The following is a 22,900-nucleotide window of genomic DNA, read 5'->3' as shown; positions in this document are numbered from 1 at the left end:
CTCGGCTGGCTGGAGGGGCGGGGAACCCGGCCGTAAGGAGGAGGACCAAAGGGGGGGAGCAGCTTGAATGAAACAATGTAACAATTGATGTGAGGCCTTGCCTCGCGCCCGCTCCCCAGCGATCCTATAGGCGAGGTCCCACTGACTGCCCCTCCTCATTGCTCCGTTTTCTTGTCCATTACGCCCTATCCCTCCGCCTCTCCTTCTTTCTTTTCTTTTCTCTCTTTTTTTTTTTTTTCCTTCTCCTTTCCCCCCCTCTCTCCCCCTTTCTCCAGCTCCGTGTCATTTCCTCCTCGCGCTCGCCCGCTGCCCGAGCGTCTCCAGCCGGGAGAGTAGGCGGAGCAGGGCGGTGCGGGGTGGCGTAGCGCTGGAGGGCGATGGTGGCGGAGCTGCTGGGGGCGGAGGCAACGTAGCCCCCGCGGAAAAGGAGCCCCGCGGCGCCTGAGCCGAGCCGAGGATGGAGAACCGGCCTGGGTCCTTCCAGTACGTCCCTGTGCAGCTGCAAGGGGGGGCGCCCTGGGGCTTCACCCTTAAGGGGGGTCTGGAACACTGCGAACCGCTCACGGTGTCTAAGGTAAGAACTGGCGCCTCTGTCCCAGCGGTGCCCGACTTTGAATGGGCAAGCGGGTGCGCAGGCTTGCCGCGGGACGCGGCCCTCCGACCGACTTTGAAACTTGGTCCGGGCTGGGGGTGAAAGCCCTCCTGTGGAGCATTAGCGGAACGGAGGGGTCTTGCCACCAGCCCGGGCGCAGACACCCATGACGGGTGGCGGGAGCACGGGATGGGAGCATTGCTGGCCCGGGGCTAAGAGCCCTGCGCGCACACACTCGGGAGGCTCTGGGGGGCAGTTTTTTGCTCCCCCACGTCGGGGCGGCTGCGCCCCTCAGTTTGAGCTGGAGGAAGTGGTGGCTGTTGGGGGTTTCTCCTTGGAAGTTCCCGCGCCCCTGCGGGACAGACAGCGCCGCTTGGCAGCTCTCTTAGCAGCGTTGGTCCCTCCGCCGAGCAGCGGGTCGTGCCGCCGGGGCAGGTTGCAGGGCGAGGGTCTGGTGTGGGAACGGAGATGAGGCACTGGTGGCTTTCGTCAGCCTCACTTCCCACGGCCGGACGCGCGCACATCCATTCAGCTGGCGAGGCGTTGCTCCTGCCGGTTCGGCTCGGCCTTTCCCTCCCTCCGGAGTCCTGCCCCAGCGCCGGCGAGATTTCCTGCACGTTGAGAAGTGTGGAGGAAACTTTTGCGCCATGGAGCGCAGCTGTGCTGGAGCTGCGGCTGCCGCCGCCAGGGTTTGTTTGTTTTAGGAGGCTGTGATCTGCTGGAAGCCAAGTTGCCGCCGAGGACAGGGGAGAGGAGCTCTCCGGAGTGCTCCAGAACCCCCCAAACGAGCCGTCCCCAGTAGGGGTGAGGGGGTGTGGGGGCCGCGGGGGCTGTTACCGGGAAGAGAGATTTGTAGGGCCAATCACCTTGAGGCGCCAGATTGCCAAGGGAAGGAACTTCACGAACTTCATCCCGTTTTGTTTTTTTGTTTTTGTTTCTCTTAAATGCTCAAATCTGAAAAGCTCTTCTCCTTCCAACCCACTCAAATAGCAGTTGAGGTTGTAGATGTGGGTTTGGGCTAGAGATAGAAAGATGTGGCTTCTCAGCAGGGAACAAATGTCACTATTTTTTTGGCTTTGTAAGGGAGGTCACGTCTCAGCAGGAGGTGGCCAATGCCCTACCACCCCCCCCCCCCCCCAACCTGTGCTCATTTCCCCCTTGCATTGGACGTGCTGGTTAACTTGTAGTGGAGAGGTCCTTCAGGCCTTGGGGCCCACACTCTTAGCCACCGTGGGGTATTGCCATGGGGTGTACCAATCAGCTTGAGCAGTCTCAGGTACCTGAGGCAAAACTTTGAGGAGCTGTCGGGGAAACCTGGGATCTTTGGCCTCCCCAAACGCCAATAACCAGCCCATATCTCCATCCGGCTCTCTCTTCCCCACACTGGTCATGTATTTCGAACCAGCCTGAGATGCCTTTGTCACCCACTGTCACATCCCCTCTTAAAGCACTCTCCCTCCAATATTCTATGGAGGGAGTTAATAAGCTTTTTTCGAAAAACCAAAGAAAACAAGAACACTCTCAAACAACCATTTTGGGGAGGGGAATCCTGACCTTCAGGAATTTCTTCTAATCAGACTCCTCTCTTCCCTCTTTCCACCAACGTCAGAATGGGCTATGCACCCCTCAGTAGTCTGGCAGTTCCTCCCTTTCTTTTTTCTCCTTACACCACCCACAGAATTTCCAGTTTGCCCGGACAACCTATCTTGGAGAGGTCATTTTTCACCTCTGCCCAGGGCTGAACCATCCTGAGAAGCGCCCCAGAGAGTGCTTACTGCTATGGCCCTGGATTGTTTTGTGAGCCAGTGCTGAGCATAGCGGGGGGTGTTACTAAGTATGGGGCAGCCAGCAATTTGTGGTCTGGCTGGGGGATTATTTGAGGGTAGATGAGGGTTTCCTTGGCCGAGCTGTTGAGGAAGTGACTCGTGTGTTGAGAGGCAGGGTGCCTTTTAATGATTCCCTTTCCGCTGAACACACAGTTGACCCCTATTATAGGAAAACTCATTATTACACACATTTGGATATGCAGGGGTAAAATCATTTATCCCATCCCTCCCAACTAGCCTGGCACCTTACAGTAAAAGCCAGTTGTATATAACCTGGTTAGCCCCAACATTATATAAAGGGGCCATAGTTTTTTTTTTTTTTTAAGTGCAATGATTGCCTGTTTTTTTTTTCTTGCCAAGACATGCTGTGGCATAGTTCATTAGTCCCCTTTTCATTTTTCTAACTTAGTTTTGTTTCCCCTTATGCTTCAGAACAATACAGTTTTCTTCTCAAAAATAACCTCAGTCGGCACACACTGGTGCGGATGGGATGGAAGGCCGTAGAAAGAGAATTGTATTGGCAGATGGGAACCTTGGGTTCTAGTCCTTGCTCTGCCGCTCATTAGCTTTGGGATCCTGAGTGCATCACTTACCCTCCCTGGGCTTAGGTGTCCCCATGTCTATAAGGAGGTTCGAGTGGGGGGTCTTCAAATAAGACTATGACAGCCCAGTTGGCAATCTTTTATGCTAGCTCTGGCCCTTTCCTCCTCCCAAGGGTTGTGGACTGAAGAAGGTGAGGCTTTGTTCCACTTGTGTACAGTGTTACTGTTTATACGGTGTTTCCATATCCCTTATTTCGTTAGCCTCTTCCAGCCACCCTGTGAGGCAGTCAGGGAAGGTTGTGGAGAAGTGGATGGAAAACCTGAGGCCACCATGCGCTGAGTGGCTTGTCTAGGTCTGCCACACAGTGAGTCAGTGGGAGGCTCCAAGTCTATCCTATTTTCTACTACTTGGAGAGTTTCTTGATTCTTCTGGTAGTACTGCCGTTTGTGAAGGGGCATGGGGCAGGGCCATTCAGGGGTATATCTAGTCTTGACAGCTCCCCCAGTGACTCTTCCCATGCCAGCGTGTGGTTCCACAGTAGGTGAGGAACTGGGTTGTGGACACTCCTTGCTGAAGTCTGGGCTCAGGGGTAGGAGAGGACTGTTTTAGTGCCTCCAAATCACTGTGATGATCTCAGGTCAGGCAGAGAGAGAGGTAAGGTGCAAGAACCATGGTGGGAAATGCTGGAGAACCTCCTTTGGTGTCATGGAAAAAAAAACCAGTTGGGGTCTGGTGTGGCGTACATGCTTGGAGATAGCTTGTGGAGACATCTCGGGAGTGGAGGGATTTGAGAAAGGGTGATTAGTGGGAAAAGATCGCCTAGAGTGTGAAAGGCCATCTCATATTTGTCATGGGAGAACCTTTGGACCGGGAAACGATCAGGTTGGGAAATGGTTGATGCCTACTGGCTCCTGTGATTTCCTTGAATGTGGGGAATTCAGTTGCCCAAGTTTTAGGAGACTGGTGTAGTCTTCTCACAATTCAGTGAGAAAGAAAGAGGAAATGTTTGAAAAAAATAAACCTGCTATTGATTATCCCAAGTGTTAAGGGATGGCTTATGATTTCCCTATGCATTGTGATGTTTCCAAAGAAACATAACCCACAAGGGACTTGGGCCCATGACCTTGGTGTTATTAATTCCTTTGGTTAGCGTCTTATACTACCTCATTGGCCCAGGAGGCCTGTTTGGATAAAGTGGAGATTCTCTTCTAATCATATTTATCTGATTTGCTACCTAGGGGTCCCCCTCTGCAGTGTAGACAGTCATCCATGAAGTTGGCTCCCTGTACTGGAAAAGATCTTCTATGGGGATGGGTGACCTTTCCAAGGTTCTGGCAGCAATAATTCTGCATCAAAGAGGAATTCTCAGAGGCCTCAGAGATTCAAAGTGTATCCTCTTGTGGCATGTGTGTGTGTGTGTGTGAGGTAGATAGAAAGAGAGACAGACAGACAGACATATGGACAGACCGACAGAGACAAGAGTTATTGACCTGTAGCGTGACGTTCCTATACTGATTGTGAGTCTTTGGAAATGTGTCCTGAGGTTGGCTGAGGGTGGGGAAAAGAAGGGGTGGAGACCAGTGGGGACGCAGGAGAAGGAGAAAAATTGGGGCGGAGAAGACAGGCTTATCCTACATATTTGCCCTATTCCTGGCCCATTTTTCGTGGCAGTCTCCATCAGGCACAGTGAAGCAAGTGGGGGCTAGTTACTGCCCTGGAACAAAGTAGGGTGGGGTGGGGGAGTAGCTTGGAGGAGAAGGAAATTTCACCTCTTCCACTGACTGTGCATTGCTGTTGCTATATCATTTTACCCTCTCTAGACCCAAATGTCTATTTGCTACATGGGGGTGGGCATACCTGTCCCATCTTCATTATCAAAGATGATGTGAGAATGAACTGGGAAAACTCTCATACTGTTTGCCATCTTTAGCCTAGGAAGATGGCAGGACATGCTCTTTAAGTTGTTTTTAGCTCCCTCCCCACCGCACCCCCCCCCCACCCCCACCACGACCTTATTTCTAGAAGAAGCACACAAAGAGGCAGTTGAGATTTCAAGAGGACGTGGGTTAAGTCAGATTGAGGCCGTCTTGTGGCTGGCAGTAAATTTGGCTGCGAGTTTGAGTTCTTGCTGGAATATGAGAACCAGCAGTTCCTATGAAGGCTTCATAGTTGTGTTACGGGCTGGGCCCACCCTAGACCAGAGCTTGACATTCACAAAGGGACCTTCATGGGGCGTGCTTCTTGGGAGCTTAGTCCAGCCTGGGTACATACATGAATCCCCTCTTCATCTGCCTCTAGAATCAGCAAAGGTATCGAGGGCCTCAGTCCCCCAACTCTCCCAGAGAGTAGAAGGCATTTGGAGACCTGGAGTAGGAATCCATCCAGAAAGCCACAAAGAAGGTTGGAGGGAGGTAGAGCAAGAAGGGCAGGTGGTATGTCTGGTAACTCTTGGCTGAGCTTTGGGTACACACTATTTCGGGGCCTGCTGGGCTGTCATAATACACCTGGTACCCTATTGAGATCCACACATGTGCTCCCTAAAGTGAAAAAGGCCAAGCCTGTTAGAGGATTTTCCCCTCTCCAAAACCTCAGACAAAGAAAATAATTCAACTCCAGCTGGAAGACACTTGAGCGTTGTCCCTTTAAAAAAAAAAAATGAAAATGATTTCCCCTTTTGCTCTCCCCAACCCCCTCCCAGGAATTTCTTTTTTTAAGAGGAAAGAGAGACTCGGGCTTGAGATTGGAGTTTATGGAGTGATTTATCTAGAGGGAACATCACAGTTTTTGTTGTTAGGCTTCTTCAGAACCAGGGGGGAAAAAGATGCTGACCCATCTGAGGAAAGTGAATCACTTCCCCACTCCCATCAGGCACCAAAGGACAGCCTTGCCTCAGGGCTGCTAATCTAATGCTGTTCTTGGAGGAGGCCTAGAATCACAGATTCTCAGAGTCAAGAGGGCCTTTTGGAGGTCACCTGGTCTTAATCTTAACCAGTCCATTTGCCTTCTATCTAGTAGCTCTGAGCTGGTTGTCCTGTGCTCATGTGGGGAGTTCACGCCCTTCTTAGCCAGTCCATTTCCTGGTTGGAAAGTTTTGACTGTAGACGACTTTTTCATATGTTGAGTGGCAATCATCATCCCTCTACCTTCTATCCATGGGTCCTAGCCCTACCTTCTGGGACCACACAAAACAAGAATGCTTTCTCCTTGTCAGATCCAAAGACACAGACTATGCCCCCTCGTCTCACTTTTCTAGGCTAAAGAGCCCTAGCAATTTCAGCTATTCCTTACTGGTATCTGAGCTCCAGCCTCCTCTCCTTTTTCCTCCTCCCACTCTGGATGCGCTCTAGCCTGTCCCTGTTCCTCTTGAGTTATGGAGCCCGCAGCTGAATACAATAACTGAGAAGAGTCTGACCAAGGTTGAGTAGGACCCTTCTTTAAAAAAAAAAAAAAAAAAAATACGGCTGAAGACCACTTTGGCTCTTTCTGTTATGTCCATGCCGTACAAAGACCCTGTGTCAAGCAGAACCTTTTAGTGGGTGAGCTTTGCTGCTGCTAAGCCATACCTGGCAAAGGCCTCTACATAGGCATCTGAGACAGCCATGTAATAGATTTGGGAGGGACACATTTCATCTCTTACTGTTTCTTTAGAGTTGCCCTGGCCCTACGCCTAGCCCAGGCTAGTGTTGAGAGAAGTGTTCTAAGGGAGATGAGAGAGAGGATACAAGCTCTGACCTCAAGGAACATACATGTTTATATGAAAAGTTACAGAGAAGGAAGTTGTATAATAGAAGAAGGAAGTGGCGTTTAATGAAGAGTGTCCAAATCAGAACTTGAGAACATCAGATTTATTTTATTTTTTATCAGGTTTTGGCTTGGAATTTGTAGGAATAACCTCTCTGAGCTGAATTTTCTCCTTCTGAGAAAAGTCGGTTATCTCCAAGATTGGAGATGCTGCCTATGTGACATATAGTCTCCAACTTACAGAGCCCCTACGTAGGAATTTAGTGGTCCGCGTCGCAACTCCCTGTCAGATATTCATCTCCCTGCATAGCGCCATGGGCATGGAGTGCAAAGCTCCTGCTGTTGCTGCCATCCCTGGGTTCTGAGGTCTTCTGTCTATAAGAGAAGAGTCACTTCTGCATGAGGCCTTGCACCCACAGCCTTGTCTCCGCAGGCCCCTCACATCCACCAGTTTGTCACCTAGGTTGGGCAAATATTTTTTCCTGCTCCTAAAGCCCTGATCCGGGACTATATTGGAATGGAGCTTAATCCTCATTATTATGGAAGGATGAGAGGCCTAGAGATGAGACAGTGGAAGGCTAGGACACATGTCTTTCTGACACAGTGTTTTTGATAGTAGCTAGGTTCACAGCAGTTCCAGAGAGGGCGATTTAAAGATTCTATTTATTTGTCAGAGAGAGACAGAGAGAGAGCACAAGCAGGGGGAGCGGCAGGCTGAGGGAGAAGCAGGCTCCCCACTGGGCAAGGAGCCCAGGACCCTGGGATCATGACCCGAGCCGAAGGCAGATGCCTAGCCGACTGAGCCACCCAGGCGCCCCGGAGGGGCCTATTTAATCCATGGGGTATGACTGATGAAATTACAGAACCTAACCACCATTGATAATACTCTGCCTACAGGAAACTATCCAAAGCTCCAAGCTGTTTATTTACAAAAAGGATTCTTGGAGAACAATTTATTCATGAGCTAGGGGCAAGTGCTCTAGAATCTCTGTTACACAGACCTGGGTGGGTTTGAGGTTTCTACTACTATCAGCGCCCAGTGTGTTCCTATTCCTGATGCTGGGACCAGAGGCGTGTACACAGTGTATTTATGGTTCAACTTATCTCCGAAGTTGAACCCCAGGCTTACCTGTTACCTTGCAACCAGCGATTGCTTAGGTTGGTACCTAGATCACTTTCACTTAATTTCTGTGCAGCCAGTATTTTTGTCTCCTGGCGCTCTCCTGAAAAATTCCTTTCAGACGGACTTCAACTAAGTCACTAATGAATAAGTTGAGATCTTTCTTTTTCCTGGCTAAAGACTGTGTTCCAAGGACCAGGATGGGGTAGAGGTTCATCTCCTTACGGCCCTTTGCCACATCCAGTGTAAACAGGCCGAGTGGAAAGATTGTCTTAGGAATTAGTTTTGCAAGGGTTGATCTGTTCTTCCTCACATCACCCTGGCATGTTTACTTGGGCACATAGCCATCCTGGTTGGGCACTAAAGTTGCAAAGATCAAGATGACTTGGTTTCTCCAAGTGACTAACCCCTCCCCTTTGACTTCACCTCCACTCCCTCCTCATTCAGCGTAAGTCTATGACTATACTGGGTCACAGAGTGAGCACTGCCTAGTAGCAGCAGACACATTTTCCGGGCATCCAGGCTGCCCTTCTTTCCTGTCCAGTCTTTGCTTCCCAGCCCCCAGCCATCAGCACCAGTTGCTTGAGGCCTACGTTTTGGACGGGCTCATTCAAGTGCCATTGCCTCTTTGTTCATTCATTGGCTGCTCTGCCCTCTGTCCAAAACCCAACTTTTTTTCTTCTTTGGTCACAGAGGGCCCTTCTAGTCTGCTGTACCAACTTTGTCCCTCTTGGCTCAGCCGTGCTTCTGGTGGGGCGGTGGGGAGGGGGGTGCTGGCTGGCGGCGCACGCGGGGGTAAGAGAAGCTCACAGAGTTAAGGTTGATAAAGTTTGAAGACACTCAGCAAATTGATAGCTGGATCAGAGGGATAGTTTCTCACCCTGTGTCTCTCTCTATCCTGTTTCAGTGGAGGACTGGCCGTTTGTCGCCTTGCTGATACCCTTTTGTCCACTTGCAGAGTAATCTTGGCATGCTGCTTCAGCTCTCTGTACCCTCCTGTTTCTTCTCAGACTCTCTGTGGGGCGAGCCTCTGCTTTATTGAAGGGTTGTGAAGGGCTCCAGGATCCTTGCCTGGTCTGGGCCGTGGAAGTGTGAAGGCCGACCGACAGCAGGCCGTTATTACTGTGCGCTGACGTTCTCCACACTACGGCTTCCTACCTTCCCAGAAGTGGCCGTTTCCTGGTATGTTCTCAGGGATGGCATGTGGCATGGTCTGTTAACTTTCACTCAGGTCTTTTAATGTTACATCTGTGAGGAATGCGAGAGGTGGGACTAATTTGACAAGATCAAGGGTTAAGCCCAGTGATGGACAGACCCTTTGTGGCGTCTTCTGCCCCCCACCCTAATGCCGCTCAGCAGATTCCCAGCTGTAGGCTAGGCTCTCGTCCTGAGCCTCTGGCAGGGAAGTTTTGAATGGTTCTCCTATACTGCTTTTCACGGTCCATCAGAAATTGATTTTTTCTTTTGGGGATGGGGGTTGGGGGTGATATGAGGTAGACCTGGGAGTAAAGCTGGTTCAACTAGTTCTTCTGGAAAGGGGTTAGAGTCTCATGGCTGCAGCCCCGTCTTTGCTTCTGAGAAGATGACAAGCTAAAGCCTTGTCTTTGTTGAGCTGCCTTGCTGTTTTCCATTTCTTTTGGCTTGTGTTTGATGTAAGTAAAAGCTCCCGTGAAAACTTCTGCAGGTAGGCAGCTTTTGATGGCATCTTATCTGACTGAGAGGGTGAGTGATGACATCTTGGAGCCTCAGAGGTGAGTAACAAGGTCTTGATTCTCATGTTCTTTGGAGGGCTTGACTGAGAGTTTGGAGCTCTGTGTTAATTTGAGTTTGCAGTCAGGAAGTATCAAGACAACAGGCTGAAAAGTGGACCAGGGGAGGCCCTGGATACTCCACCGGCGTGCGTGTGCCTCCCTGGGTGGAGGCCGTGTAGTTTGGTTGGATCTCAACAACCTCTTGAACCCAAAGGGGAGTCAAGGCCTAGACATGGTGCATCAAGAGAGGTAATAGACCCGCTGTGTCACAAATCCTTCTGCTTCTAGGTGTTCTACATGTTTTTCCATTTAATTTTTGCAGTAACTCTTTGAGGTAGATACTGATGTCTCCATTGTGCAGATGAGGGGACCGAGGCTCGGGGAAGTGAAGTAATAGAGTCTAAGACACACTATAAGTGGAAAAGCTGACACTGAAATTCACTTCTGTCTGACTCCAAATCCCAGAGTCTTTCCATGATACCATGTTTACATAGGTGAATGGACGAAAGAGAAAGAAAAAAGAACTGGATAAGAATATGAGGCTGGGGGGAGGTGTTGGGGGAAAGAAATGAAATAGAGAAATTAGAAATGAAAGAGAAAAATGAGCAGGGGTGGGGGAGAGAGGGAGAGAGAAAGGGAGGGAGAAAGAAATGAGAGAAATGTAATTTTGTGCAAAAACCAACAACATTACCAACACATGCCCCTCGGGGATCAGGGTGAAAGGCAGGATTCTGTTCTGTTTTGTTTTAAAGCTCAAATCAGGGGTAAGGGGTACAGGCTTGTATTCAGAAGGCCTGAAGTTCAGCCTTTGCTTTGCCACTCAAGTTGTGTATCCTTGGGCAAGTCATTTCCCCGTGTCTCACTTTCCTCTTTTGCAAAATGAAAATAGTAAAACTCACACTTTTTTTCCAAGAGGGAGGGAGATGGATTTTATCCTTTATCTCATATAAATACTAGATGCGTATGTGATTTAAGAAAGAAAAAGCATTCCACAGGTGTCTCTTATTAAACAAAAATTCTCCTAAGAGAATTTTGAACTTAAAAAGTGAATTGTATGCAGCTATGGAATCTTTGGGAAGATGCAAAGTGGCAGGACACCTTTAATGGGATGTCTTCTGCTGCCAGAAGTTGGAAGACCAGACATGATTTCTGGCTAATGTCTGAACAGCCAGCAATTTGAAAGTCTGTGCTAAACCTTGTTTGGCTCCTACCTAAGAGCTCTCAGCTAAGCCTCCAATCAATCAATCAGTCAATCAACCAACCAGTCAACACGTTATTTGTTGAGTACTTTGTAAAGTGCCTAGCTCTAAACGAGAGAATACAAGAGATAGCCACCGCAGAAGATCTGTCCCCTGGAAGGGACAGTTTTGTTGAGGAGAGCCACTACTGCAAGCTCAGGAAACAAAAACCTTTAAGTGCCAAAACCATGGGATAGGATCTAAGACCAACATTTATTCAGTGGAAAGAGATTTCACTGTGGGCTGATGTGGTCAGGGAGCTTTGTGGAAAAGGGAAGAAGAATTGGAGCTAGGCCTTGTGGGATAGAAAGGATTTAGGTAGGTTAGGGAGGAAGAAAGGCATTCATTCCAGTTAGTATACATGCTATGTGTCCTAAAGACACAGACAGGAGACTGAGGTCAGTTTGCTCACCCCACGGTGAACTAACAACGTGAGCTCCCCAAGGACAGAGTGTGTGTTGTTTGTTCATTTATTCACCACCTGTTCACTCATTCATTAAATTTATTGAGTGTTTCTTCTAGGAACTGAGCTAGTCTTCCTATAGCCTATGAAACCAGCTCAGAGCTCCATAAAGGTCATTTGTATTTCTTTTCTAGGAAATACTTTCATGGTGCATACCCCGGGCCAGACAGTGGCTTTCCAATTTAACGCTTAGGAACTCTTATCAATACCATTCTACAGATGAGAAAACTGAGGCATAGAGAGGTTAGTTAACTTGCCCAATGTCATACTGTTTGTGTGGTGAGATAAATGAGTCAATGGAGATCTGCTGGACTGTTGCAGATTGGTGGAATGTAAAGGTGAATGGATTCAAGCCAGTTATTCTGAAGAACCCAGAAAACTGGGCTATAGAATAGATTCGGATTGGAAGTGTGTAGCCATTTTGTTGTTTTGGAGGATCAGAGTTAATGTATTAAAGGTAAAGCACCTGGCAGAGGACCAGCCACCTAAGCGTTTGAATGAAGAAAGACCAAAACTGAACAATACAGAGGGACATTTCAAGGGAATCAGCCATCTTAGCGATGTGCTGTTGTTATACATTAGCAAGTTGCCAGAGGTTAGTGGTAATACACACCATTTGGATCTGAAGAAATGAAGGAGAGGTGGAGGTTAGAGATGAATCCAGTATAACTAAGCTAGAAGTCTCAAATTGGTGATGGGGATTAGGAGGGCCATCCAATTTTTGTTCAGTTTTGGGTCTTCCAAGACCCAGGTGTCTGTAGGCCTAGCCAGTTAAGAAGTTCCATAGACAGTTTGGGGAAAAAAAAAAAAAAGAAAGAAAGAATTTATTTATTTAAGGCCCCTGATCAGTTAAAACAGCAAATCGTTATTTTAGCAACGTAATGGTTAACATAGACAATTTACCAATCTGCTGATTGTTTTGGAAATTAGTTAATTGCCAGACAATCTCATGCTCCAACAGACATTGGAACAGGCCTGCATTGTTATTTAATGGGCTTTTCTGGTCATAGCTTTGTCTTATCTCCTCCGATCTGTGGGATGCCTGGTCACCTGAGGTGTTACTGGCCGGACTTCCTCCTGTCTAACTTCGGACTTTCAAGTGATGGGAAAGTCCACAAATCAAACAAACAAAAAATAGAAGAAACTGTCAAAACGCCAAACTTCAGACATGAAGCTTGAAATGTTAAAAGGTTTGAGGCTGTTAAAAAACATCAGTTGACTTGCCAAGAGGTTTAAGGATTGTTTTCTCTATATGAAAAACAGAATGTGGAGACATAGTAAAGCAAACCTCAAACCTCTGGAGTTTCAAGTCTGTATTGCATTTTTGTTGTTAGCAGTTTTATATTCTGCAGAGTGTAATGTTATTAACCTGTGAATATTATCATTCTTAATATTTCTACAGTAGTATTGGTCATTAAATGTGACCTTCGAAAAAGCATTGTTAAGCTTGCTGGTATGATTCGACTGCCTTCAGTCGTGTCCTTACCATACTCTCATCCTGATTCTTATGTTAAAATAAGGAAGACAGGGACGCCTGGCTGGCTCAGTCGGTTAAGCGTCTGCCTTCGGCTTACATCATGATCCCAGGGTCCTGGGATCGAGTCTCACATCTTCTCCCTCTGCCTGCCGCTCCCCCTGCTTGTGTTCCCTCTCTCTCTCTCTCTGGCAAATAAATAAATAAAATCTTTAAAAAAAAAGTAAGGAGGAAATGGAGTGTTGCTTCAAAAACTCATTTACTGCAAATCTGGCTAGAAAACGCCACTTTATTATTAAGAGACTTCTGCCAATTTAGAGTGATTATTTGACCCAAACCCTAGCCCTGAGGCTATGTATACTTTCGTGAAATTCTCAGGAAAGGTTAATTTTGTGTGCATATGGGCCTGACCCATCCGTCTTCTGCCTCATCTTTCCCGAGATTTGCTTCCAAGATCCATTACTTTTGTGTAGTGCTACCCACTTTTCTGCATGGTGAAGAACTAAAAGTCAGAATGTTTCAAAGATGCTTGTGCTCCAGAACTTGGTCTGCTCCCTCTCTCCCTCCCTTCTTCCCTCCCTCCATGTAGACGGAACTCACTTCCTGCTAAGGGCCAGTGGGCACATGGGTTATTTTACCTAACTCTTCTGTCAAGGTGAAATAGCTTATAATTTATATTTGAAGTTGACTTGAGTATCTAGCTGCTGGGGGGTATTTTTGTGAAAAAGACTACTTGAGTGCCCTGGCTTTTACAAGAGCCAGCTTGCTTATGAGTTCTGGTAGGAAGAAGATACTCTCCCCCTTCTGGATGTAAAGGGTTAAATATGTAATTTTCATATTTTCCTGTGCTTTGGCTGGAGAAATGTGCAGTGTTCTGAAACCTGCCCAGGCCCTGCACATACTGTATCTGCTTAAGGAGGGTTTTTGGCTCTTGGCCCTTCTCAGCTGCATTAGGGTTCAGGTTACATCCAGCCACTAATAAAAGCCAAAAGAATTAAGCATCAGGGAGAGTTAATTCCCACTGCTAAGACCCAGGTGGGGCCCTTCCACCTCCCATCCCGACTTCTAGGCTGGAGCCCTACTTTAGGGCTGAGCTCTAGTCTAAGCCTATAAGTGACAGTGATCTGGAACAGGCCCCAGAAAAGCACTTGACAATCAGGTTTTGCCCTATGTTGGCAGTTCTCTCCTGCCTCTCTCTCTCTCTCTCTCCCTCTCTCCCTCTCTCCCTGCCCCCTCTTTTCTGGTGGGATTGTATACGAGACCAGTGACCCTGGGGAGCCAAGCCACCCAATGCTATCACAGACATGGAAATGCTGTATCATAGTTCCTTTCTTCTAAGCTGGAAGACTTGGATGGATGAAGCTTCGACTTTTTACTTCTACTCCAGTCCCTGACCCAACTTCAGTACAACATTAGGAGTCTCACTCAGAATAAGAAATGCCATTCATATCTCACCCAACTTAAAAGAGATGCATAGTAATGAGCTCTGAATTAGTGAGCTCAGACAGAGGGCAGCTTTGAAGGAGGATCTTGCAAGAGCTGGGACAGGCAGGAAGAAGCCTCCTTCTGGAACAACTATACTAATGTAGTGGCCTCCCTAGTGGTTTCCATCCTTTTGATCATTCCCCTCCCCCACTTAAAGTTATTTAATGGTTCCCTGCTACCTGTAAAATGGAGCCCAAACTACTTTAGCTTGGTGTGTGGACCATTCTCCATCTGGCTCTAGTCTTACTTGTAACATTCCTTCCAGGACCCAGGTTTTCAGGCAGGATAGTTTCCTCTCTGCCCCGCAAACACACTGGGGAAACTCTGGCCTCTAAATTCCCCATCCTGATGTTCCTCGAGTGCCTTGGCTTTTCTCTCCTCATCTCTGTCCCTTCCATTTGGGCCTAACCTTCAAGCCCTCGCTCTCAGCCACAAGGGCATCGTCTCAGTCTGCTCCTGATGGAAGTCATCTCGCCCTCTTTGGAATGCTGGAGCTCTGATTTTCCAGTAGAAACCTGTGGGTACCTTGGCTGCCTTGTATCTGGCTTGCTGGACCGAAATCTTCTAGTGGACAAAGGTTGAATCTTCTGTATCTTCATCATCATCCTCAGCACAGAGCACAAAATAGTCTCTCCACAATGGTTTGCTGGAGGAGTCAAGCACAAATTTTGTACTCAATAATTGGTCATTTTCCCCTTTCCACTTCCAATCCCAAATTCAAAAGAGGAGATGACTGCAAGAGCTGGATATACTAGCCAAGTGTTCTAGTCTTTCGGTGATACCTAGTGAACAGGGTGAGCCTTGAATGACACACGCGCGTGTGTGTGTGTGTGTGTGTGTGTGTGTGTGAGAGCTAGGGACGGGGGGAGCACAGAGAAGGAAATGGTAGTGCAGGTGGGAGTTGAGAAGGCTCCCCGATGCAACCTTGGATGAGAGGGACGATGATGGCAGTGGGGGCTGGGGGTGGTTACCTGCTTGTCTCCGAGCTGCCTGGAGTTTGGTTTGCAACAGCGGGGTTTCTTGCTGCTGCAGCTCTTGTGTGTGAGCCGTGCTCCTGAGGCTTGCCTGTGAGAGAGGCCTGCTGGCTGATGATCACAGCATCGCCTTTGCTGTTGGGCAGTGCTGTTTTGCTGTGTGCTTGGGGAAGGCCGAGTGTGAGTCTTCCGTCTGTCTCAAGGGTTTCACTGCTTCAGCCCAAAGGAGGGAGATTCACGTGAACAAACTGTGTGTGTGTGTTTCCACTTTGGCTGAAGCAAGCCCGAACGTGTTCTGTCTGACTAGCCTTGGATGTGAGTCATCGTCTGGTGTTTATACCCAGTGCCTTAAGTGTCCTCACTATTTGACCATGACATTCCTTTTCTCACTATTTTATTCAAAGCTGAAAATGTTGAAAAGGGCCCAGAAGAACCATCTCTGTTCTCCTTCCTAATGGGGTCTAATCTAATTGGTGGCTGTCTCTGTGGAAGTCCATTAGGTCATGTCAGGGCACTAAAGGGAACAGACTGAAGCTCATAGTGGCAGTACTGTGACAGTTGAAAAGACACACTGTGGGGCCTTCTCTTGGTTCGTTCCTGCCCAGACTACTGCTGCAGAGTTTGAATCACTGGAGCCAACTTTAGGAACAGTGCTCAAGGGGACCCCAGGAAGTGTTTGTCCTTATCAGGATCACATAGTAAGCCTGAAAGGAATACACCCAGTCTGAGAAAGTCTGAGAGGCGATGATTCAGCCTTCGAAGGCATTGGTGGAAGAAGCAGAGAACGGTAGCTCGCTCCTTACTGCTCTTTCTGTTAACGTCCTTCCGAAGCTGAAAGTTTTGTTTTGGAAGCATGCTCCTAGAATGTGGGAATGGTAAGGCCCATCGGGGCACTGTTGTTATCAAAGGGACAGAGCTTCAGAGAGGAAGGACATGACTGCTAGTATGGTCATTTGGAGGCCAGGCAGCCAGTAAATCATTTGAGAATGAATTAAAAGTTCAAAGGGCAGGAGGGAATTCTTTGGGAGACCTTATAGGTGCTTGAAAAATCAAAGGGATAGCTGATGTGCTTTTATTTACTTATTTATTTTTTGAGTGCTGGTTTGAAGGGACAAGGGAATGGCAGTGCACAGTAGGAAATTGGCATTGCTGTTTTTGTGTGCTTAGGAGCCTCAACTCTGGGCTCAGACGATGAAAGTCACCATAACTAAATGCCAATTATGTTCTGGGAGTTTTAGATGCATAATCTCTGATCTTTTCATCACTACTGTAAATTAGGTGATAGTATTTCTCTTTTACAGATGACCAAAAAAAAAAAAAAAAAAAGGCTCGGAGGGGCCAAACAACATTCTCAAAGTAACAGCTCTACCTGACCCCAAATCCTAAGCTTGTCCCACTATACTTTGGAATTTGGTGTCAAAATCCTCTTTTTGTGCCTCTCATGTTTTCTTTCTTTTTTCTTTTAAAGATTTTCTTATTTATTATTTTTGAGAGAGAGTGCACAGGGAGGGAGGGGCAGAAGGAGAGGGAGAGAGAGAATCTCAAGCAGACTCTGTGCTGAGCTCAGAGCCCAACACGGGGCTTGATCTCACAACCCCGAGATCATGACCTGAGCCAAAATCAAGAGTCAGACGCTCAACCAACTGAGCCACCCAGGCGCCCCTCACATTCTCTTTCTTATACTAATATTAACTATTCCTTTGACCATGTTCTTTGTGCCACAGCATTAGAGAAAAGCCCGCTCATTCCCAAGCTTTCCTAGGAAGCTTGTTAAATACAGCTGACCCTTGAACAAAATGGGCTTGAATTATGTGGGACCACTTATACGAGGATTTTTTTCAATAAATATATATACACAGTACTGTAAATGTATTTTTCTCTTCCATATGATTTTCTTAATAACATTCTTTTCTCTAGCTTACTTTATTGTAAGAATACAATATATAATACACATAATATACATGATATATGTTCATTTACTGTTTATGTTATTGGAAGGCTTCCAGTCAACAGTAGGCTATTAGTAGTTAGTTTTGAGGGAGTCAGAAGTTATACACAGATTTTTGATCGTGCAGGGGTTCGGTGCCCCTAACCCTCATGTTGGATTAGACTCAGGATTGCATAATCTAATGTATGAGCTGTACTTAGTAGTGTCCTTATTCTAAGATGCAGAAATTGAAGCTGAGGGTTCAGTAACTTTCTAAAATTCATGGGACCAGTAGGTGGTAGAGCTGGTATTCAAAATTCAGTTTATCACATTTTATTATTTTTTAAAGATTTTATTTATTTGACAGAGAGAGCACAAGCAGGGGGAACGGCAGGCAGAGGAAGAGGGAGAAGCAGGTTCCCCCCCTGAGCAGGGACCCCTGTGGGACTCAATCCCACGACCCTGAGATCATGACCTTAGCCAAAGGCGGACGCTTAACTGACTGAGCCACCCAGGCGCCCCTGGTTTATCACATATTAGAGTGCTTGTTCTTCCCAATGTCCCTGTTGACTCTTACCCTGGGATGGGGGGAATTGATAAACAAAAAATCCAACTCGATCCTCTTGGCCCCTACAAAACCTACCTGTCTTAACCTGCCCTCATTGCCACCAAATTTTGTTAAGTGAGGAGTGGCCTGCCTTCCTGCTTGCCTTCCATCCTTCCCTCCTTCCTTCCTTCCCTCCTTCCCCTCTTCCTAACACAGTTTATTTGTTTAAGTTGTTATTTTGGGGATAGGTGATAAATGTTCATGGAACAAAATTACAATTATATAGGTGGGCAACCAGTTCTTAACCCCTAATTTCTCTTCCCGGAGGCAACCATTGTTACCAATTCCTCCTTTACCCTCCCATGCGTTATATATATATAAGTGTGTAGCATATGCTTGAATACTTGCACACTCTGTTTCTATTTCCTCACAGCCTGTGTATTCCTTGATCCTCTCCAATCTGGCTTCTATTCAGGTCTTCGCAAGGGCCAGATTTACTGGCCTTTTCATTGTTGTCATCCTCCTTGTCTTCTTTACACAACTGTTTTATATTTCAAATTGTGTGTTGAATAGATAACCTAGTCCTATGGTTCAAAAGCCAGTTAGTATGAAAAGGTAGACAGAGAATAGTGTCCTGCTCTTTGTTGTCCTTCATTGGCCCAGGATTCACCACCCCCTACTGTGCTTAGATTTTTTTTTTTTTAATGCATCTTTCCAGAGTCTCTCTATACACACACAGACAAATCTGATATGGATTCTTTATCTTGCTTTTTACACATATTAAAGCAATCTTCTGCTCTTCTCTTTTACTTACGTATACTGGAGATCTTTCTTTGTCAGTATGTACAAGGCTGCTTCATTTTTTAACAGCGATATTATATTGATTTATTTAACCAATCTTTAGTATCGCTAGTCATTGTTTCCAAGGTACCATTCTGGTGTTATCCAAGCCCTGCGGCCAGCATGGCTTCTGTGGTGCTGAACTATCTTGTTTCTCTACCCTCTCTCACTGTTTCTCTGTTCTCCTTTGTGACTCAACTGCCTCTCCCATCCCCATCTTGTGGGCATCCCTCAAGGCTCAGAGAGCAGCCCCCTGCTTGCTCTCTTTGCCTTTCTCCAGTCTCTCTCTCTCTCTGCCTCTCTCTCCTGTTTCCCTCAAGAAAGAACACTAATGAGATCTCATGACTCCCAAATCTCTCACCTTCACCTTTCCATCAGGGCTCTAGGCTCTTCAGTCGTCTGATGGACAATGTCTATTTGAATTATTTTTCAATCTCAAACCCCAGTATGTCTAAAATGGAACTTGTTATTTTCCCTTTGCCAAACAGGCTCTGCCCTTAGCCTTCTGCCTCCCACTAAACTAGTGTTGAAATCTTGGAGTCACACTGCTTATTCATCCCCTATATCCAATCAATTACCACCCCTGTGGTGTTTCTTCCTTCAAAATAGCCCTCGTGTCTACTCCTTTCCTTTCAATTCCTGCTACTTCCCCCCTTTTCAAATCTCATATTACTTTATTTCTGGATTTCTGGATTCCTGGCCGGCTCGCCTGCCTCTAGGCTCACCCCTTTTAAATTTACCCTGTAAGTCACTTCCTCAATCTGAGAATTTTAGTTTTCCTGTCTGTACAACGAGGAAGCTGGACCGACTGGTTGATTTCTGCAGTCCTTTCCAGCTCTGACATTCTAGGCCGGTAGTCTTCCTAAACAGTGTGTTCCCAACTCCCGCCATTGCTACCCCTGCACTTCCCTCTCTTACTTGAATAGTTGCTATGGCTCCATGCTCCTAGTTGTGCCTTGCACAAGTCTTCCCTAGTTTCTTTCTCCTAAACCAACTTACAGTTGAAAGGAATCTTAGAGGCCATTCAGTTTGGCCAGCACTGCCCTACTGCCTGACTACCATTTATGACACCCTTGAATTTGGTTGACCAGGCTGTGCTTGAACCCTTCCTTCGATGGTAACAACTCTCTCATAAGCCAGCCCTTTGCATTGCCAGGTAGCTAGAGTTGTTATAAATCTACCACAAACTGACACCAATTTGTCTGTCTTTGTGACACTCTGTTATTCAAAGCTTCCTTCATGTCGATTTAAGTACCGACCACTCAAGTCCATAATATGACTCCTACCTTCTCTTCCACCCTTAAATCCTGGATATTTCCTTGGCACTTCATCCAAATAAAAAATGTCTAACATTGATTGAGCACTTACTGGATGTCAGACACTGTTCGAAGGCATTTTACATGTATTACCTCATTTAATCCACACAGTAACCGTATAAGCTTCTATTATTCTTCCCCATTTTACAGAGGAGGAAAATGAGGCATATGGAAATCCAAATGATTTACCATGTCTTGTAGCTAGTACAAGGTAGTGCTAGGATTTTAATCCAGAAAGGCTGTCTCAAGAGCCTATGTCCATGATCCCTGCCATATACTATCAGCCCCAAATGTGAAAACTCAGTTTCCTAAACATGCCTGGTGCTTCGTTGATCATCTTCCCTTAACACCTTTGTAGTCCTATCTACCTGACTAAATCCTGCCTATTCGTTGAGACCCATCACAAATTATACTTCTTTCTGGTTCCATTCTACCCTGTCTTCTATCCTTCCATTCTTTCCCTTACCTTACAGAATCATTACAGCTTTCTCCACCTCTCCTCCAGAGCTCATCATGTTCTTTCTAATGAGTAGTGTGAACTTGTTTTAGATCTCTCACAAAGTAGATTTCTTTTCATATTTTGAGTTTGCATGAATCTTTTCTTTCTGAATCTGGCTTCTTTCCTAGGCCCTAAATTTCATTTCCAGCATTGCCCTGTGGTTTGCCCATGTGTACCCGGGTACCATCAGTTGACAGGGACAAAAACCAAACAGTTCAAGCATTGCTATCCATAATAATATAATTTATATTATATTGTGTACATTATATACTTACTACTTTTATATTTATTATATATTATAATTATGTATACTTATATATTTAAATGTAATTATATTTATAATAAATATATTTTAATATATCTTATAAATGTGTATTTATGCATGTATAAATATATTTTTAAATATATAAATATATGTATATAACTTAACTCAGGAGCTGAATGAGGAACAACCTAAAAATGAAGGAGAAATTTTATTAGAGCCTCTATCCCCAATCTGACTGCCTTAATATTTATGACTTCTCATCTCCCCTTTCTCTTGCCCTTAACATTTATTGCTATGCTCTCTAAAAACTGGTATAAATTTTGCTTACTTATATCAATGGATGGGTGGATGGCTAGATACTTCACATTTAAATCTAGAGATTGTGAATTTGTGTGTGTGTGTGTGTGTGTGTGTGAGGGTGTGTAGGAGGGTGGGGGAGTAGGTGGTAGTGGTTGGGGGGGTGATTGGATGTTTGGAGGTAGGTGGTTCTTTGGGAATGGAAAGGTTCCTCATCTTCTGTGCTAAGAAAAACCCTTTTATTGTTTTCCCCCAGCTTTATCGAGGTATGATTGACAAGTAAAATTGTACATATTTAAAGTGTACAGTGTGATGATTTGATATATGTATACTTTTCTAGTGAGAACCCTTAGGATCTACTCTTGGCAAATTTCAAATGTATAATATAGTATTATTAACTATAGTCACCATGCTGTACATTAGCTCCTCAGAACTTAGTCATCGTATAACTGAAAAATTTGAACCCTTTAACCGACATCTCCCCATTTTCCCTGCCCCTGTCAATGACCATCATTCTACTCTTTGTTTTTATGAGTTCAACTTTCCTTCCTTTTTTATTTTTTTAGATTCCACATATAAGTAATACCACACAGTATTTGTCTTTCTGTGTCTGGCTTATTTCCTTTAACATAATGTCCTCCAGGTTCATCTGTATTGTCACAAATGGCAAGATTTCCTTCTTTTTATAGCTTAATAATATTCCAGTGTATGTGTGTGTGTCTGTATCTGTGATAGTTCTCTCTCTCCATATATATATGATATATGATCATGTCATCTGCCACAGAGATAATTTTACTTCATTTCCAATTTGGATGTCTTTTATTTCTTTTTCTTGCCTACTAGCTCTGGCTAGGAGTTCCAGTGCTATGTGGAATAGAATTCTCAAGAGTGGGCTTCCTCATCACGTTCCTGATCTTAGAGGAAAAGCTTTTAGCTTAATGTTTATTACTTCTCATTTTCCCTCTCCCTTGACCTTAACATTTATTGCTGCACTCTCTACAAACTAATATGAATTTTGCTTTCTTACATAGATGGATGGATAGATACCTCACCACCTGACCTAGAGATTGTGAATTTTTGTGTGTGTGTGTGTGTGTGTGTGTATGCATGAGAGAGAGAGACAGAAAGACAGAGATGTGGTGGTGGTGGTAGTGGTGGTGCTTGGGTGGTTGGGGAGTGGTTCTTTTGGAGTAGAAGGGTTCCTAGTCTTCTGTGCTAAGAAAGACCTTTTAAAATGCTACAATCCTACAGAACTTGTCCCCCTTCCTTTCTCTCTCCTTTCTCTCCTCTTCTCTATTTCCTCCCTTCTTTTGGTAGTGATTGTGGTTTCCCATTTGTATTTTGTAAATGATTTCCATCTGAAGTTTCCAAGCTCTTTGGTTGAGTGAGATATGCTTATCTAGCATGTCAGACAAGAACATGATTTACTACCCAGACAGACAGACTAATTCAATGGGTAACACATTGTTCTCTAAAGGATCATGATACTGTTGCTAATTCCCTGTGTGTACCAATTTAATTACATTTCAGAAGTCAGAAAAATTTAAGTAGTTCCAGTTGCAGTGTTACAGTTCACTAAGCATTAACTATAAATCACTAGTGGGTACTTTAAAAAAAATCTGTTGATGGATTGGCTGGTATTTTACATGAGTATAAGCCACCTACCTAAGGGTCTCTAAGTTGGTTTTGTGGAGTAAAAATGTGCTCTTGATCTCTCCCTGGCCCCATAATATCTTTGTCAACCCCCCCTCCATCCCATACACCTTTCACTGGGCCCCCTTTTTTCTCCCTTCATATATTTCATCAGACTCTAAGGGAGTTATAGACTGGTTGTGATTATTACTGAACCATATGGGAACCACACGTCTTATTTTTTTCTTCTTCTATGTTCTTGAATAATGGTTATGTCTTCTTAAATGATTTAAAAAAAACAAGGCTAGTTTTTAACTATTGAAAAACTTATTACCAAGTAGCCCTGCCTTAATTTCATCATCTCATAAAG

The 22,900-nt window shown here is 45.7% G+C and overlaps 1 protein-coding gene across 2 annotated transcripts in view; it reads left to right on the top strand.

The window, feature by feature from the left end:
• The first annotated feature begins 256 nt into the window (after positions 1-256).
• SHROOM4 (shroom family member 4) overlaps positions 257-22,900 on the top strand; it is a 214,771-nt gene continuing 192,127 nt past the window's right edge. For both annotated transcript variants that reach the window (XM_032397927.1, XM_032397925.1), the window contains exon 1: positions 257-574. In XM_032397927.1, coding sequence (XP_032253818.1) covers positions 458-574 — 117 coding nt within the window. In that variant the 5' untranslated portion in view covers positions 257-457. The remainder of the gene's footprint in view (positions 575-22,900) is intronic.

Source organism: Phoca vitulina, unplaced genomic scaffold (genome assembly GCF_004348235.1).
Source record: "Phoca vitulina isolate PV1807 unplaced genomic scaffold, GSC_HSeal_1.0 scaffold107, whole genome shotgun sequence".
Taxonomy (NCBI): domain Eukaryota; kingdom Metazoa; phylum Chordata; class Mammalia; order Carnivora; family Phocidae; genus Phoca; species Phoca vitulina.
This window is presented reverse-complemented; position numbering and strand designations above follow the sequence as displayed.